Raw genomic sequence first — 15580 nt, forward strand, 5'->3', positions numbered from 1 at the left:
CTGCCTCGGAGCGAGTCCATTTGGATGAAAGCATCTGCTAAATGACTCCATTGCCTAACCCCTTCTCCGCATAAGGTCCATACGGTATAGTGTCACGGCAGTCACATCCAGGGGCGAGCCCTACCGACCGTCAGGGAGAAAGGGCTCGGGAGCCAGCCAAGGGACACTCGTACGACAACATAAGAACCATAACGTAACCAGACGGCCGGTGCCACGAGCGGTTCGTTCCCGGACAGCGGCGGTGATCTTCGGAACGATTAGCGGTGTCTGTTCCCCAAGCACCGCCCCCCAGTCCGTCTGTGATAAAGTTTGATGTGCTTGCGTGTGTGTGTGCGTGTGTGTGTGTGTGTGTGTGTGTGTGTGTGTGTGTGTGTGTGTGTGTGTGTGTGTGTGTGTGTGTGTGTGTGTGTGTGTGTGTGTGTGTGTGTGTGTGTGTGTGCGTGTCTCGCCCTTGAGGAGAACTGCCACTGACGGCAGCACCAAAGAACCTCACTATCGTGAATTTGCCGCCTCAAATTCTTCCAGAGAAGGCTTTCCAACCGAGCCGTTCTCCTATCTATCCAGTGCTGGGCCAATCACGGAGGCTAATCCGGGAGCTAGCCAGCTAGCAAAGAGGCTTAAGAGGCGGGGTAAACAGCCAGGCCGTCTCTGCCAACAAGCTTCGGCGAGACGAGGCTTCACAAGAGAAGACGGTTCCCTTTAACTCCGTTTGAACCAATGAACTTATGAACTTTGAGGTATTCAAATCCAACTCGCCCAAAAAACTCTGTCCCTCCAAATATCCCATCCTTATGACTACTACTCCTATCCCAGACAGAACCGAAGGTCACATTATCGTTAGATAACAACAAAAACGCCTAAGAAAATTCCATCCCAAAAAGATTAATTATTGTTGGATATCAACAAGGAAAGTTAATAATTGTGGGTGTTGGAACTGAGAATGAATTGTCCTCCGTAATCTACTGTTTTTGTACTCCAACAAACTAGTCATGCATGTAGCGACTAGTTTTGAAATGATGCGTTAGTTATCATTAGCTAACATCTTTAGTTCTCAAAAAAGTCAAAAAGGTACCATTACCAGCATGTTTTTGAGGCATTGTTTGAGACAGTTCATCTTTAATGATTGAATACCGATTAACCCTAGCATTCAGCGAAACGCTATTGACTTATTACTGACCTGCGCTCTTAGTCACCACCAGCTTAGGTTTGCTGCGTGCTCCATCACCCTTGGTGGTGTAAGCAGCCACCGTGATGGAGTAGGTGGTGTCAGGCTTCAGTCCTCCGATGACCATTTCCTGTACACACAGGAAAAGGGGTCAGGAAACGGCAGTTAGTAAAGTATCCAAACTTTTATCACTGTCATCTGTCATTGTTTTCTTGGTTTCATGCAACTATCTCAACCAACGGCGTTCATTACACCAATCAAACACAAAAAAAAACATCTACATATTCTCTTTATTTCACTACTCAAGCAGCATGCTTTAAATTCACCATAATTTCCCTATGGGGGTTTATGGGAACGCTATCCACTAAGCTACGCTAAATCCTCGGTTGACAGGGCCCACAGAGATTGAAACACGGGTATTTAAATGTGACACAGCTCTTTCATTGGCCGTTTTTTAGCCGACAGCGTGTGGACAGAACCCTTAAAACCTTAACCGGTTGTATAAATACATGCTGGGTTTATGTACTGGCTGCTCATTGGCCAGCTTGTTCTTTTGAATTAGCTTTCCTGGTGTTCTCTCTTCAAAGAGAAGCTCCTGATCAATTGTGATGAATATTTCAGGGGAGCGAGTTGTTTCTATCCGGCTGCTTGGCCCAGATTGGAGAGGCCAGAGATGGTAAGTGAACGCTGTGCTATATACTATACTGTAAAATACAAGTCTGCTATCAGACTCGAGAGGCTCACTTCAAACTGAGGCTTACAGCGAGGGGCGGCGAGGTTCTGAATGTGGAAATTCTAAACGTCGGGAAAAGTTTTGAGCACTCGACGTGACTCAGAAGGTTTTCAAATAACTTTTCAAACACAAAGAGAAAACACCACAAAAATGAAAGAAAGTGTCAGACGCAATTCGAAAAGCCACCACAGAAGCGTTGCGGAAAGAAAGACAACAGACACGGCGAAATAAAAGAACAACAAAGGGGTACACATTAACACAGCATCACAACACCAGACGACACAGACCGAGCACAGCACATGTCGACCACAGCACTAAACATGGAGCATTCAGCATTCCAGTCCAAGGGGGAAGTGGGTACTGTTTCAGCCGGGACCATCATTTCAGGACCAGACCGGCCTTGTTCACCTCACAGCCGGGGCTATGGGACGAGGAGGCGGTCTCTTTTGCAAATCCTGAATCCCGATTGGCTGAGGCAATACCCACTTTTGTGAAATGCCCCGGACGCTATTGAAAGCACTCAAGCGGAACACCATACTCACGTAGTCAGCGGTATCGTCCATTTCCCACTAAAGCCCCAAGCCCCGGCACAGAGCAGAGAGCGGGAGGTATAGAGGGGGGGAGGCACAGCGAGAGAGAGGAAAAGAAGGGAATATATAGAAGTGTGAGAGGCAGCCGCAATCAGTGGAGAGAGAGAGAGAGAGAGAGAGAGAGAGAGAGAGAGAGAGAGAGAGAGAGAGAGAGAGAGAGAGGAGGTACACGAGCACAGCGTGGACAAAGGTTCCCAAATTAGGTCAAGGAGGGGTGCGCTGGATGGGTGGGTGTGTGGTTGGGTGGGTGCTCATGACTTTTGGGGTTGTTGCTTGGGGAGTTGGTATTATGGGAGAGGTATTCATGGAGGACTTTGGGGGTCCGTTGTGCTCAGACGATGGGGTCCATACATATCTCCAAAAACAATATTTACTCCGAGTATTTTTAGGATTTCTGTTTCTGGGCAGCCAATATCGATAGGGAAGTTGAACTTGAATGGTGGCTAAAATGCCCGTGGTGACATTTTGCTGCAGTGTGTTAATTAAGGGCTTAATGCTGAGCTTCACTCCAGGAATGTGAGGTAAAAAGGTGTCCTTTACCTGCTGGGATGTCTTACATCAGCAGAAGTCCCTGCGGCTCCGGCTATCACCGGTTCTCTGTGAGGTTAGCTATATATATCAGGGGATGGCCAACTTTAAATGTCTTCCACATACTGGGACTATTATTGGTCATAGTTAGTATCTCCCTCTGTGTTTAGGAGGGATAGGGCTTCATCTGTCACCACCAACATTTGTTTATATTGTGTTTAATATTGTATGTTATTTTTTTGTATTTGTGTGTTTGGTTTGGTTAAAGATTTGGTAAAGATCCTAAAAATTTGGATTTCAAATCGGAATCTTTTGTCCAGTGAGTTAAACGCATCTAAATAAAAGTACAGTTTACATTTAGAGAGGGAGTCTGGTCCTTTCCATAAGTATGGGTTGTTTCCCCTCAGGCTGTCATTTCAATTGGGATGATTGTCGCTCACACAAATAGCACACTTGGCCCTTTTCTCACACCGCGCTGCACAAGTTTTGTTAAGGGGAAACTACAATAGAAAAGAAGAGAGCGCTAAACAAGCTTCCATTATAATTCAGCCAGCGCTGGAGGCTTCCTTTCTCCACAAAACGCTTTGCTAAAACGCTTTCATGCCAATTTCACTTTGCACCGAGCTACGGAATACTATAATCAGCAGTTTTTGTTTTTTTTGTTTTGTCATTGAGTCTTTGTGTTGTGATACTGGCTGCGGAATGAGGCGTTCGTAGGCAGAGGTCTGGTGAGGCAAGGGGGGCTCAGACATCCTTAATAAAAGGCAGGGAGGGAGGGAGGGAGGGAGGGAGGGAGGGAGGGAGGAGGGTGGTAGGAGAGCGAAGCTTTGATTACAGTTCTCGCTGTTGGCGGAAGGGAAAAGAGTATTGCAGCAGAGTAAAAAAAGAAAAAAAGAAACCCCAACTGGGAGAGGCATTGGTATGACAGCACATATTCCCTTTCCTTGCAGCAATATTTGTTCAGACCGTAGAGAGAAGAATGGTCGCCATGGTTGAGCGGCCGCGGCTGTATAATCTTCTTAACGCGTGTGAAGGAAAAAGGGTAAAGACACTTTTTCGGACATCTTTGTGTCGTGACCTCGAGTGCTCGTTGGGTCGGACGCATTACATGAATTTCATTGATTTCACAAAGTAATCGTTGAAGACATCCAGATTCTTTGTTAAACTGTCAATCATTTGGTTGGCATATTTGACTCAAAAGGTTTTGTTTTTGACACCGAACCCATCTCACGGATGAGGACCACCACCAGCATTTCTCTGGCGGCGGTCAAGTGCACGCTCCGCTCCGGCGTTGACCAACAGAGGGCGAGAGAGAGCGCGGTCAGCGGGCGCGGTCGTACCTGGGCGTCGGCCAGCATGACGTCTTTGATCAGCGGCAGGCCGCGGGACTCCCCGTTCTCCACACGCACGTAGTGGACCTGGTAGCCACGGATCTGCCCGTGCTGTTTGCCCGGCGCCAGCGAGCGCCACATCACCTTGAGGGCGGTGGAGTTGAGCACGTCCACGTCGACCCGCCTGGGCGGAGCGCCGGGCACTGTGGGTGAGGAAAAGGAGCAAATAAAAGCAACAACCATGAGTCCCAGGGTAACAAGAGGCCAGGAGGAAGTGATGTTTGTGAGCCAGCGAGGCCCGCCTTAGCCTGGTGTGCAATAATGGACAATACAACATTTTTTTTTTTTTTTTGCGATTACGCTGCGAGGGCCCAGGCGAGTTGCAATGTTATTAGCTCTTCGGGCGCAGAGGGGCAGGAAGCCAATTTTAATCGTGGTGATTGTTCTTCTTTTGTTGTAGAATTATGCAATGAGATCCAGAATTACAGGGTCCCAAAAAACAATTGCACCACCACCACCACCAGCTTTACCTTATGGTAGATGGCTTCTGGACTGGAAGTGGTGAAAGTCCCATTCTTTCTCCAGCAGTCCACTGTAGAGCTTTATTTCACAGCTGTTTTTGGTTAACATTTGTACTGCTACACTGACACATTTTTGTTCAAAGCTATTAGGTGTAGGGTCATTTTGTTGCATTTGAGGGGGGGTGAGCCAAATTGTAATTTCGTCCTCATGATCTTTTCATGAACATGTACAGTTCTTCTAAGAAAACGATCGGGCAATGGCAAATTCTGATGGGGATCAGAGGGTTCCTTTGAACTCCTAATCACTGATGGCAGCTACATGTGTTATTGCTAGCTATTTACTTGCAGTGAATTCCAATACATTTGATGAAGGAGTAGATAGGGGTTAGAGGCAGACACAAAATCAAACCCAGAACCTTTCACACTGGGAGTCAAACGCCTTATCCACTATACAACCCTGTCATGTATTTTTAGCACCATTATTACTACCAGTAGGAAAGCAGAATCCTTCATTTCCCATCAAGCCTCTCATGAGTCATAATGGCAGACCTTACTAAAGCTTCCTACACTGGGCACTTTCACTTTAAAGTAGCACACTGCCCTTCCCTGAGATCAATCTGTTCTCCATGGCTGCTGCTAAAACGCTTTCCCTGGCACCAAATCCATCCATGTACTCTGAACTCCCTCCTATGACGACTTGACAATCCCCTTCGGTCGCAATACGATTCATCACTGCTCGGGGCTGTTTATTTGCAGTTGTCCTATTGCACTGACCCAGGTAGTGAAAGGGTTCCCCCCCTCAGGATGCTAGTCCTGACCTAAATATTTTGTGCTTTTTTCTTGCGTCAAAATGATGGTGACTGATGTGTTATTGGATTTTCTATGCGTACACGGTGGACTGAAGTGTAAACCTGTAATGTTGAGCTATGTCAAGCTATGTTTTCTTTTGGCGGGGCTATCAAGACCATTCAACGTATATATAGAAGAGGGCGGGGGTGGAATGTGAAGGCTGCTCTGAGTGGCAACTGGGGTGGGTTTATTTAGCCAACCAGCCAGGTTTTCCTCAGGATCTCCTTTGGCATGGGTGGTCACCCTTACATAAGGTTTGAACTATAATGGGGAGGAACGGTGCAATGGCCGGACCACGTGTGTTAGAGTCAGCTCTGGTTTTCTGAATAACAATGGTACTGAAATAGATTCCTGTAAGACTTCTACCATCAAGTAGACATTACAGTAAGTATGATTCAGAATCGGGCAGGAGTCCCAGCTTTAAAGCGTTAGGTTTAAAATGTTAAACGGTCCAAAAATGACACATTCATGTAGGCAATCATGATCAACCACATCCCGTTGAACCTCCACTCAACATTTTCCCTCAAGTTCTCTAACCCTGATCTTTACGGACAGAAACCCGATTGGTCCAGTGCTGAAATCATTCTGCAGTGGGTTTGGAGGAGAAGTTCTATAGCTAAGATGACAAAAATGTTCAACAGCTTAACTACATCTTATTGTATAGTTTTCCTCAACGAATCAAGCACCGTAAACCTGGAGCCAATTTTACCCAATCAGTCAAGTGCTTTGAGAGTGTGAATGGTAGAAATCAATTTGACGACGACGTCAAATTGATTTTTATGCAACTTGCAGTCCATTGTGGGTAGTTCGTAAGCTGTAGTCATAAATGTCCTTACAATGGGTTTATGCTCACAACGACTTATCTGTGGTTATTAGGTTTAATTGTGCAAGAATAGTAAAATAATGATAGATCATGCAATTATTAAACTTTTATTTAAAATAAAAATAGCGACCAAATGTTAACATAGCCGCCGTATTAAACGATTTAGGCCCCGTCCACACGAAGCCGAAACGGGCGAAACCGTTACGGTTTCGATCTATCCGGTTTCGAAGTATCTCCGTAAAGACGAAGCCAAGCGAAACCGGATAGATCTGTAGAAACGCTGTAGTAAACATTCCAGGCCCATAAGGGGCGCTGCTTCTGGTACACAAATCCAGAAGAAGAAGAGGCGAGCATGCGCATAAAGGCTGCCCCCCGAACCACTAACAACACAAACAAACAGCTCTTCTACGATGGCGAACTAGATTCTCAATAAATAATGGCTTAGCAACCCAACAAGGGACATGATATGCTGCAGAACGATTACAAGCTTGTAGTCCGCCATCATCTTTTTTGTTGTGATTTCTGAGACTCCGCGGGCTTAAGAGCCATTGGCTAGGAGGTCGAGGGGTGGGGCGATGACGTCATGGTTTGCGGTTTCAGTCGGTTTCAGGCGTCCACACGAAACCAAAACGAAACCGGATAGATTTGAAACCACCTCCGAGGGTGGTTTCAGAAGTTTGCGGTTTCGGTCAGCGGATTCGCCGGCTTCGTGTGGACGGAAGGCCGAACCGTACAAGACCTTTGCGGTTTCGCCATGAAATCGGCTTCGTGTGGACGGGGCCTTAGTCAGTCTCCAAGTGCTGCTCTCCACGGTGCTGCCCAGCAAACGCAGATACAGGATGGGTGGATGGGAGGGGGACAGGTGGATGGGGACGGGGGTGACGGGTGGATGGGTGGATGGGGGGGGGGGATGGATCGATTGATGGGGGGACGGGTGGATGGGGGGGGGGGATGGATCGATTGATGGGTGGATGGGGGGGGGGGATGGATCGATTGATGGGTGGATGGGTGGATGGGTGGATGGGGGGGGGGGATGGATCGATTGATGGGTGGATGGGTGGATGGGTTGACGGGTGTGGGTGAGACGGAGGGGGGTTCCGTACCGTCCTCGTCGGTGCTGCAGCTGAGCAGCGCGCTCTCGGGGCCGGACCCCATGTGGGTGAGAGCGGCCACACTGATCCGGTACTGGGTCCACTTCTCCAGCCGCGGGAGCAGCACCTGCTCGCCGAAGGGCACTGACACTTCCCCCGAGGTCTGCCCATGGTCGGCCGTCCCGGCGGCCGACTCGACGGAGCCCGCCGCCGCCGCCGCCTCCACCTGGTAGCGCACGGTGTACCCCGCCAGGGCGCCATTCTGGCTCTCCACAGGCGGGGGGCGCCAAGCTACCAGCAGGCTGGTGGAGCTGGAGGGGGCGCACTTAATGTCTTGAGGGGGGGCGGAGGGCTCTGGGCAGGTGGAGAGGAGGAGGAGGAGGCAGGGAGAGGGAGGAGCGAGGAGGAGGAGAGGAGGGGGCAAAGGGAAGGGGTGAAAACCAAAAACAAAGAAAAGTGGGAGAGATGAAGAAAAAGGATGAAGGTTTGAACTCAAAAAGGGAAAACTTATAATTGAACAGAAATTAAATAAACAAAGAAATGAGGGCAAAATGTGCTTGGATTTTAAATCATACAGTAAACTGTCAGGCAAATGTAAACATAAATGGTACAGAGGCTTTTGGTATGTAATAATGAACCAAAATGGCCGCTCCCAGAGACCATTTAGAAGATAGACCTTATCTATTTATTTATTATTTATTGATCTATTTAAAAATCCCTTCAACACCGTTTTATTATATATTACATAGCAATCTATTATTAGTTGTATTGTATATCTCTTGAAGCCACAGTTCTGAGAACTTTTAACAGCTCTATTTCTCATTTCTTCATCTGGGTAGCTCCTTGCCAAGACATAATCCTTGTTCTGAACAGGGTTCAGGTTAGGTAAGAGAAAAGCCTTTAATATGAGCAATAAGAGCCATCTGCAAAGACATGAATCTCTAAACCTGGACTAGTCAAGACACGGTCATTTTCAGCTGAATTTGTCTGTTTCAAAGTGGTCTCTTAAAAACAAATACAAATTCTGCCACATACTACTTCATTCAGTGGCATGTATCCCACTTAACTAATCCAGATGAAAGGAAAGAACATCAAATACTCGGGAATCTTACGCAAAAGGTTATCGCCTTTCACTAGTTCCCTCAAATTCTGCCCGTTTTGTCTTTTTATCAACAGACAGCAAAGTAGAAAGTAGCACCTTGTTTGGTGCAAAACCGGATGGCTTTTCAAAACGGGGACTGTGTCTGTACGGGAACACAGTGCTCTTCTGCCACATGAAAGCCTACATATCTGTGAACTTTCTAATTCAAAGTCAAAGCTCTCGCTGTCGTAATCTGAGCTGAGCGGTGGAGGCGTGGGCTCGGTGACAGGCCGCTCTGTAGCGGGCGAGATACAAAATAAAAAAACGGCCACTTCTCCACCGGTCTCGGGTATTATACGGATAAAAGGACATATAGGAGAATTATTCACTTCATCGCAGTGTCCCCCCCCTCTTCGTATCTCATTCAATCCCCTCGGTGGAAATACTCTCTCTACCTTGGGGTGACAAACCCAGCTCATTATTACATAACCCTCTGTTTTTGTCAAGGTAAAAGCTCTTGAATAAATGGAAAAACTAATCAAAATCATATGTAGGCTATATATATATATATATATATATTCTTAAAAAGAAAAAAGCCATTCAACATACAGCAAACCCAGGACCAGGATTGAAAAGATAAACTTGGTGAAATCCACAGAAAACTACGAGTCTCATTCAAAAGAAAAAAAGAAAATAAATACAAATAAACAAATACAAAACCGGTGAAAGTAAAAAAGGGGAATACCAAGAAATAAAAGTCCCAGTAACCAAGGCAACTCTTGGAAAACAAACAAACATGGCCACTGAAATGTGAAACGTGGAAAAACAATGTTCAAACTTGGAAGGAAAATGACAACAGTTCACAAGCATTGTCTGCTTTATACGTACCTGGCTCCCATACTAAGTTTAGACTTTCTTACCATTTGCACCTAGCTACCAAGCATGCTCACTCGGTAGCCAGATAGCCGCGACATTCTCCCTCCTATACATTGTGTTGAAAAATAACTCCCAATTCAAACCTAGCTTCAATTAAAAGCTTAACAACCAATTTACCTAGATGTTTATTTTTAACCAATGCTTTTTTAGATAATAGAAGGGAGATTGTTTTAGCTTTTGTGCTGTTGCCAGGGCTTTTGCTCTCTTGCGCCTTTAGGGCTAGCGAATCCACAAGACTGTTGAGAGAGAGGAGGTGTCTGAGTGTGTGTGCGGGTGTATGAAGATATTCCTGTACATATTTCTCTGCCTGTGTTAATCTTTTTTCATGCTGAGTAAATTTGGAGAAATCCCATTTCATAGCAAAAGAATCCACTGCCGTTGTTAAGATAGCCACACACAGGAAGTCATGAAAGGTTAATTGATACCTTTCCAAAGGTGCGGCCCTGAGACCAAACCAAATCGAGGTATGAACATCAGAGAAGGCCTCCCTCGCCATCAAGAGATATAAGACTGAATGTTCTGGCATGCAGTAACTAGGGCAGGACCACAGCCGCAGTCCAAACCCCCTCTTTCGGAGCCAACGGGCTTATTTACTTATGGTTTTACCGGATTTTGAGCCTCTCTGGTTCCTTTCAAGTACTCATATTGTATTTGCAAAAGCCCCGCACGTCAAGAGTGATTGCTTGGTTCTCAATCGCACAGCGAAGGGCTGTGGATTTGACATGGGCTCCACTATCGGCCAGCCCAGGCCTCCTCTTGGATGATAAAGACTTAACACGGGGCCGGGGCGGAACGTTGCTAAACTGTCCATCCCTTAAAGACCAATGGTGGGATTATATGGATACGATAAGAAAGAGAAACTGATGCCCCACTTGCGGGTCTTCTAAAAAGGTCAAACCCCACCAGCGCCAGCTCCGCAGACAAGAGTTTCCAGATGCTATGTTTCATTAGTTAGTAGTTTGATTTACTAGTTTGATTATTTATGCCCATCGGCATTGTCTGTCTTCACTGATGGGATGAAGGTCAGAGGGCTGTAATGGCATGACAACGTTCAGGTGGACGCTAGTTTTAGCATGACTCCTCTATTGCTATTATGATTATTCCTGCAGACACAAGCTTAGACACATGCCCCCATCGTTCCAGCCCTGATGCCAATTCTAAAAATAGACGTGGAAAAATACCAAAGCTTTTTGGTATCCACACATGTGTTTGTGTGTTGAGCCTTTTCCATCAACAGGTGAATGGAAAACAGAGTTATTTGGTATTTTGTAAATCATTTGTAGATCATTAAGGAACTAATCCGTCCGGATGCCAAATGGTTGTCCTGGTGTTCACTACAAACAGTCCCGACGTGTCTGGAAAAACCCCTGTGCAATTACAGTAAGTGGGGCGGCTAAACTGCTTGTTTGGCGAAACACAGAGGATTTAGAATCTGCCACTTTAATTTGAGAGATAACAGTTGACTGGCCGCCGGCAGTTCCTAGGTATAATATAAATGTGTAACAAAGCCTGACAATCCAGAAGCCTGGCCTATAGCTCATCGGCAAAGCGTGAAATGAATTCCGACGCTATGAAATGGGATTGTTATCTGCCACTCGAGAGCCCTGAAGTCCAAACAGCAGAAAGCCCCCCGTCCCTAACAGCCCCCTGTGGTGAGCCGGTACCGTACCCCCCCGGGGCCCGGTAATGCCCAGGCACCGGCGTCCCGGGAGGCTGTGAACCTGTCCACCCTGCACCCCTCTCTCTCATTGTGGACCCGGCCCAGCCCGGTTTGCACACATCTTGCCAAAAATACAACCAAAAGAATACAAACAAAAAAAATCCAAAGATTTCTTTAAGCTGGTCAGAATAAGGTAAGCATACCCCATGGGGCATTGCTTCTGTATGGGGGGGGGGTCTCTGTGGCCAATTATTTCCCAAAAGGAGGAGAGGAAGAAATGTCCACTCTCCGGGTTTAATTGGGGCTCGAGTGCCAGCCGGCATGTCATACAGAATTCCGGAGCCACATCTCGGGCCAGGGAGGTAAGTTGGCAAACCCAGGCGTGTGGCACTGAAGCCTTGGCGCTGAAGCTCGGTGATCCTGGAGAATCTGAGGTTCTTTTTTTTTGGCCTTGAATTTTTTATGGGTATGTGACAGAGTGGTCCCCCATTGCAAAAGCCCCTGGTTATGCGATGCAGGCCGAGCACACACTTTTAAGCGCTGTGGACATTTTGTACCAAAGATAAAGAACAACAGAAGCAAAAAACATACTTTCACTTTGTTTTCATTCGCTGGCAGAGAGGGTCCAGGCTGCCAGTGCCAAGAGATTGGAATGTAGACGTTATGAGTACTGTTATGCAGTAGGGAGTATGGTGTAAGTCCCAATAGGTTTGGTTCCCAACTAAATATACATTCTTAAATAAGTCCTGTTTTCCTGTAAGGCTGCTTATTTTGACATTTTCTATATGTATTGCCTTATACTCAAAAGGAGTTTGTTCAATGCTTGATGCGTGTATGTTTGTATTCTATGGTGCTTGATGTCAAGATGTTCCATAGCACACACATATTCCCCAGTATCAGCAACGGACAAAAATAGCTTATCAAGCCTCATTGTCTCTACATATTGTATGCATTCAGCGGTGTGCATTTGAAGGCTGCAGTCCAATGAAGTTGCATCCAGTGTTAGCTTGAATGAGCTATTTGTCTAGTACATGTATTTAAAACATGTATGCCTTCACAAATTGATTCCTCCCATTGCTGCGAGGCCCTTATCTACTGATTGTCAAGGACATGGAGCTATATGCTATCTTGCTCCCCCCCCCCCCCCCCCCCGCCCCAAGACAGCTACAGAAGAAATGTTCTTTAGAAGACTGTTTCGCTACGGGCACTCATGTATGTAAATTAGCCTGCTACAGTATGCTATGCTTTCCATGTTAAGACGCCAAGCGTCGGAGCTCTGTTGCTGTCCCCTAGTGAGCGGTATTCCACCATGCCGCACTCGTAATAAAAAGCACTTAGCGGGAGCTGAACGCGGCACCAAGTGATTTACGATCTAATGTCTCGATACAACTCCTTCTGAGATGAGTATGTGGGAACACCCAACCTCAGATGTGTCTGATTAATATTTTAACACATTACTTATGAAGACAGAACCTCTCTGTTATTCATTTCTCTGTCAGGGTATTCTATCGAGGAAGACAAATACGTGTAGTAGGTTTGGAAGGACAAGTGTGTGTGTGTGTGTGTGTGTGTGTGTGTGTGTGTGTGTGTGTGTGTGTGTGTGTGTGTGTGTGTGTGTGTGTGTGTGTGTGTGTGTGTGTGTGTGTGTGTGTGTGTGTTGTTAATGTCACTGTCGATACATCACTGTTCCTATGGCAGACTGGAGCCCCTTTGCCCAACACCAACCACTTACCTCCAATGCATCCAATAGATCAACTTATGTGTGCTGTGAGGATTTTGGGAACCATTTTGCTTTGTCTGCCTGAGCACATGACCATTTCATCCTGACCCATGTCCGTAAGAAACTAGTTGTTTGTTTGGGTGTTTTTTTCTCTGTTTCTCTCGAACCGCTTACGAAGTACCTTCTACCTCCCAGAAAGAAAAAGGGAAAATAAATAAAAATAGCAACAACCTATATATTCGGAGCAAATCCTGACATGATACTTACAGAACTAAATAAAGTACAATCTAACTTTTTTTTCTTCCAAAAGATAAACCAAAAGAGTGTGTAACAAACTGAGGCAAAGTGAGAGTCAAGCCATTCTGAGGAGAACTTTCGTTCCGTTCCCACAGGGGAACAAATGACAAAGAAATAAATCAAAGAGGGGGAGGGGGGAGAGAGGGAGAGCAGTGGAAATATACAGAGACAGAAGTGTATCTGATCCTGTCTGCTTGCATCTTACCGTTCCGTAAAACAATGCAACAAAAAGAGGGGGTGGGGGTGGGGGGGGGAGTCAACGAAGAACATAGACATCCACGTGTGGAGATGTGCACGCATACACAAGAAACGTTGAACACAGAGAAGATGGGGTTTTTGTATGGACAGATAAGGTAGGTTCATGCAACTGGGGTGGTCAATGTTAGTGTGAGGGGGTGCAAAGGGTACATTTCTCAACAGCACCCCCGGTGGCGGGGAAGGTGCGTTGCATGCAACTGGTGATCTCCGCAGTGACACTGCACTGTCTTGTGGTAGCTCTCCCCCTAACCGGCGGTGAACAAAAATAAAGAGTGAGGTGTGCTTGTTCCAACCCCTTCATCCATGAGGATGGGGAAACGGCCAACAAGCTGCACTGGTAGAAACAGAAAATGTGTTAAAGAAGGTCTCCACACTCTACCACGGCTTTCCCCTGTGACCTCGGCAGTTGGACAGTCCTCCAGCGCAGAAACCACGCAAATTCAACCGAAAGCCACCCACCATTTTGGAAATGAGGACCTCATGTTTTAAAACTGTCGAAAGTATATGCACAATCACTTTATCAATTTGTTAATCGATTTTTCTTCTCATTATTTTTAATTTCAATATTGTTCTCGCTATGAATAATTAAGGGAGATCATGGGGGATAATTTTCACATTGACAGAGATCTATATTCTACATGGGTTACTCTGTATGTGCACTTATTTATTTCTCACAGACAACATCCTTTGCCTGATCACTTGTGATAGGTGCATGGATTGTAGCCATTAAGTCCATTGTATACCCCGCTATATCGTCTGTGATCTAAGGGCCGACGATGTGAGGAAGCATGATGATGTAAGCTTTGATGCTCTTTGACACCAAGCCGGCCGGGTTTGAAAACCTGCCATCTCCCGAGTCGCTCAAAACGTTTGAGTGGTTAGGCTATCAGGCTCTGCTTGTGCGGCCCATCCCAGCAGTGGGCACTATGAGCTCATATCTTGTTATTTTTAGCCTGTCCTCTTGAATAATTTAGAGGTGTTACTGCTATGAGAAAAAGCACTGTTGTTTGATCTGCTGGGGGCGAGTAAAATAAGATAAAACAAGGTTGGGCTGATGGGAACCATTGCTGGTTCCTGATTGGAGGACTTTTGCTGTCTATCTTGTGATGATACAGGAGCTCCCTCCCCCCTACTCCATAATCACCATTCAAGAGAGTTCAGTAGAAAAGCCATGGTAGTGACAGAGTAGAAATAAACATTTTTTGTGTCTCTTTCACAAGGGAGAAGTGCACTTGCTGCTGACAAAAAGAAAAGTAGAAGAGATATGAACAGGAGTGAAAGGAAAATTAATAAACTGCAAAAATTATCAGTCCACACAGACTTAATTTTTCGACAATGCTGCATACACTCAAATGTATCTGGCACTGGAAACAAGGTAGAAATATAAGCAAATCAAAAAAGTAAAAGGATTCTCACACAAAAAAACTAAAATAAAACTATTTGCAGCTCAAATTCAACCTCGTTTATCCATGTATCAAAAGTTAATTGCGTTAATTTAGTTTGTAATGCAAACTGTTACCTTGGAGTCTTTGCCGGAAAACGTATAAACAAAACTTAAAAATAAATCAGCCAAACTATTACACCACATTATATTTGTTCGTTGTGGGAAAGCGTTGGTTAGGAGAGGCAGAGCACATACAAAAATCCAAATCAACTTTGAACGTTGAGCATGTCAACGCGAAACACAATCACTGTTCAACAGTGATGATGCTCTACAATGTTCCAATAGAGACCGTAAGATTACAACCTGAAGGAAGAAAGTCACCATTTTGTTAAGCTTCGTTAAACATTCAAAATACCAACCACAAAATGGGCGGAGGGTACTTGCGGTACTACATACTTGCTTGCAAGGTCTTCTGGGTAATGTCGTTGGTGAAGGCCCCCACGCCTTTGTTGGAGATGGCAGCCAGGGAAAGGAGGTACTCTGTGTTTGGACGGAGCCCGTCCACCACATAGGAAGACGTGGGACCAAACGTTTTCTTTATCTGGTCGGGAGA

The 15580-nt window shown here is 45.9% G+C and overlaps 1 protein-coding gene across 1 annotated transcript in view; it reads right to left on the minus strand.

The window, feature by feature from the left end:
* ptprsa (protein tyrosine phosphatase receptor type Sa) overlaps positions 1-15580 on the minus strand; it is an 85958-nt gene that overhangs the window by 37836 nt on the left and 32542 nt on the right. The window contains 5 exon segments of the mRNA XM_060067514.1: positions 1174-1295; positions 2441-2467; positions 4357-4550; positions 7644-7985; positions 15424-15568. Of these exon segments, the coding sequence (XP_059923497.1) occupies positions 1174-1295; positions 2441-2467; positions 4357-4550; positions 7644-7985; positions 15424-15568 (830 nt within the window).

The sequence above is a fragment of the Gadus macrocephalus genome, chromosome 12 (genome assembly GCF_031168955.1).
Source record: "Gadus macrocephalus chromosome 12, ASM3116895v1".
Classification (NCBI taxonomy): Eukaryota; Metazoa; Chordata; class Actinopteri; order Gadiformes; family Gadidae; genus Gadus; species Gadus macrocephalus.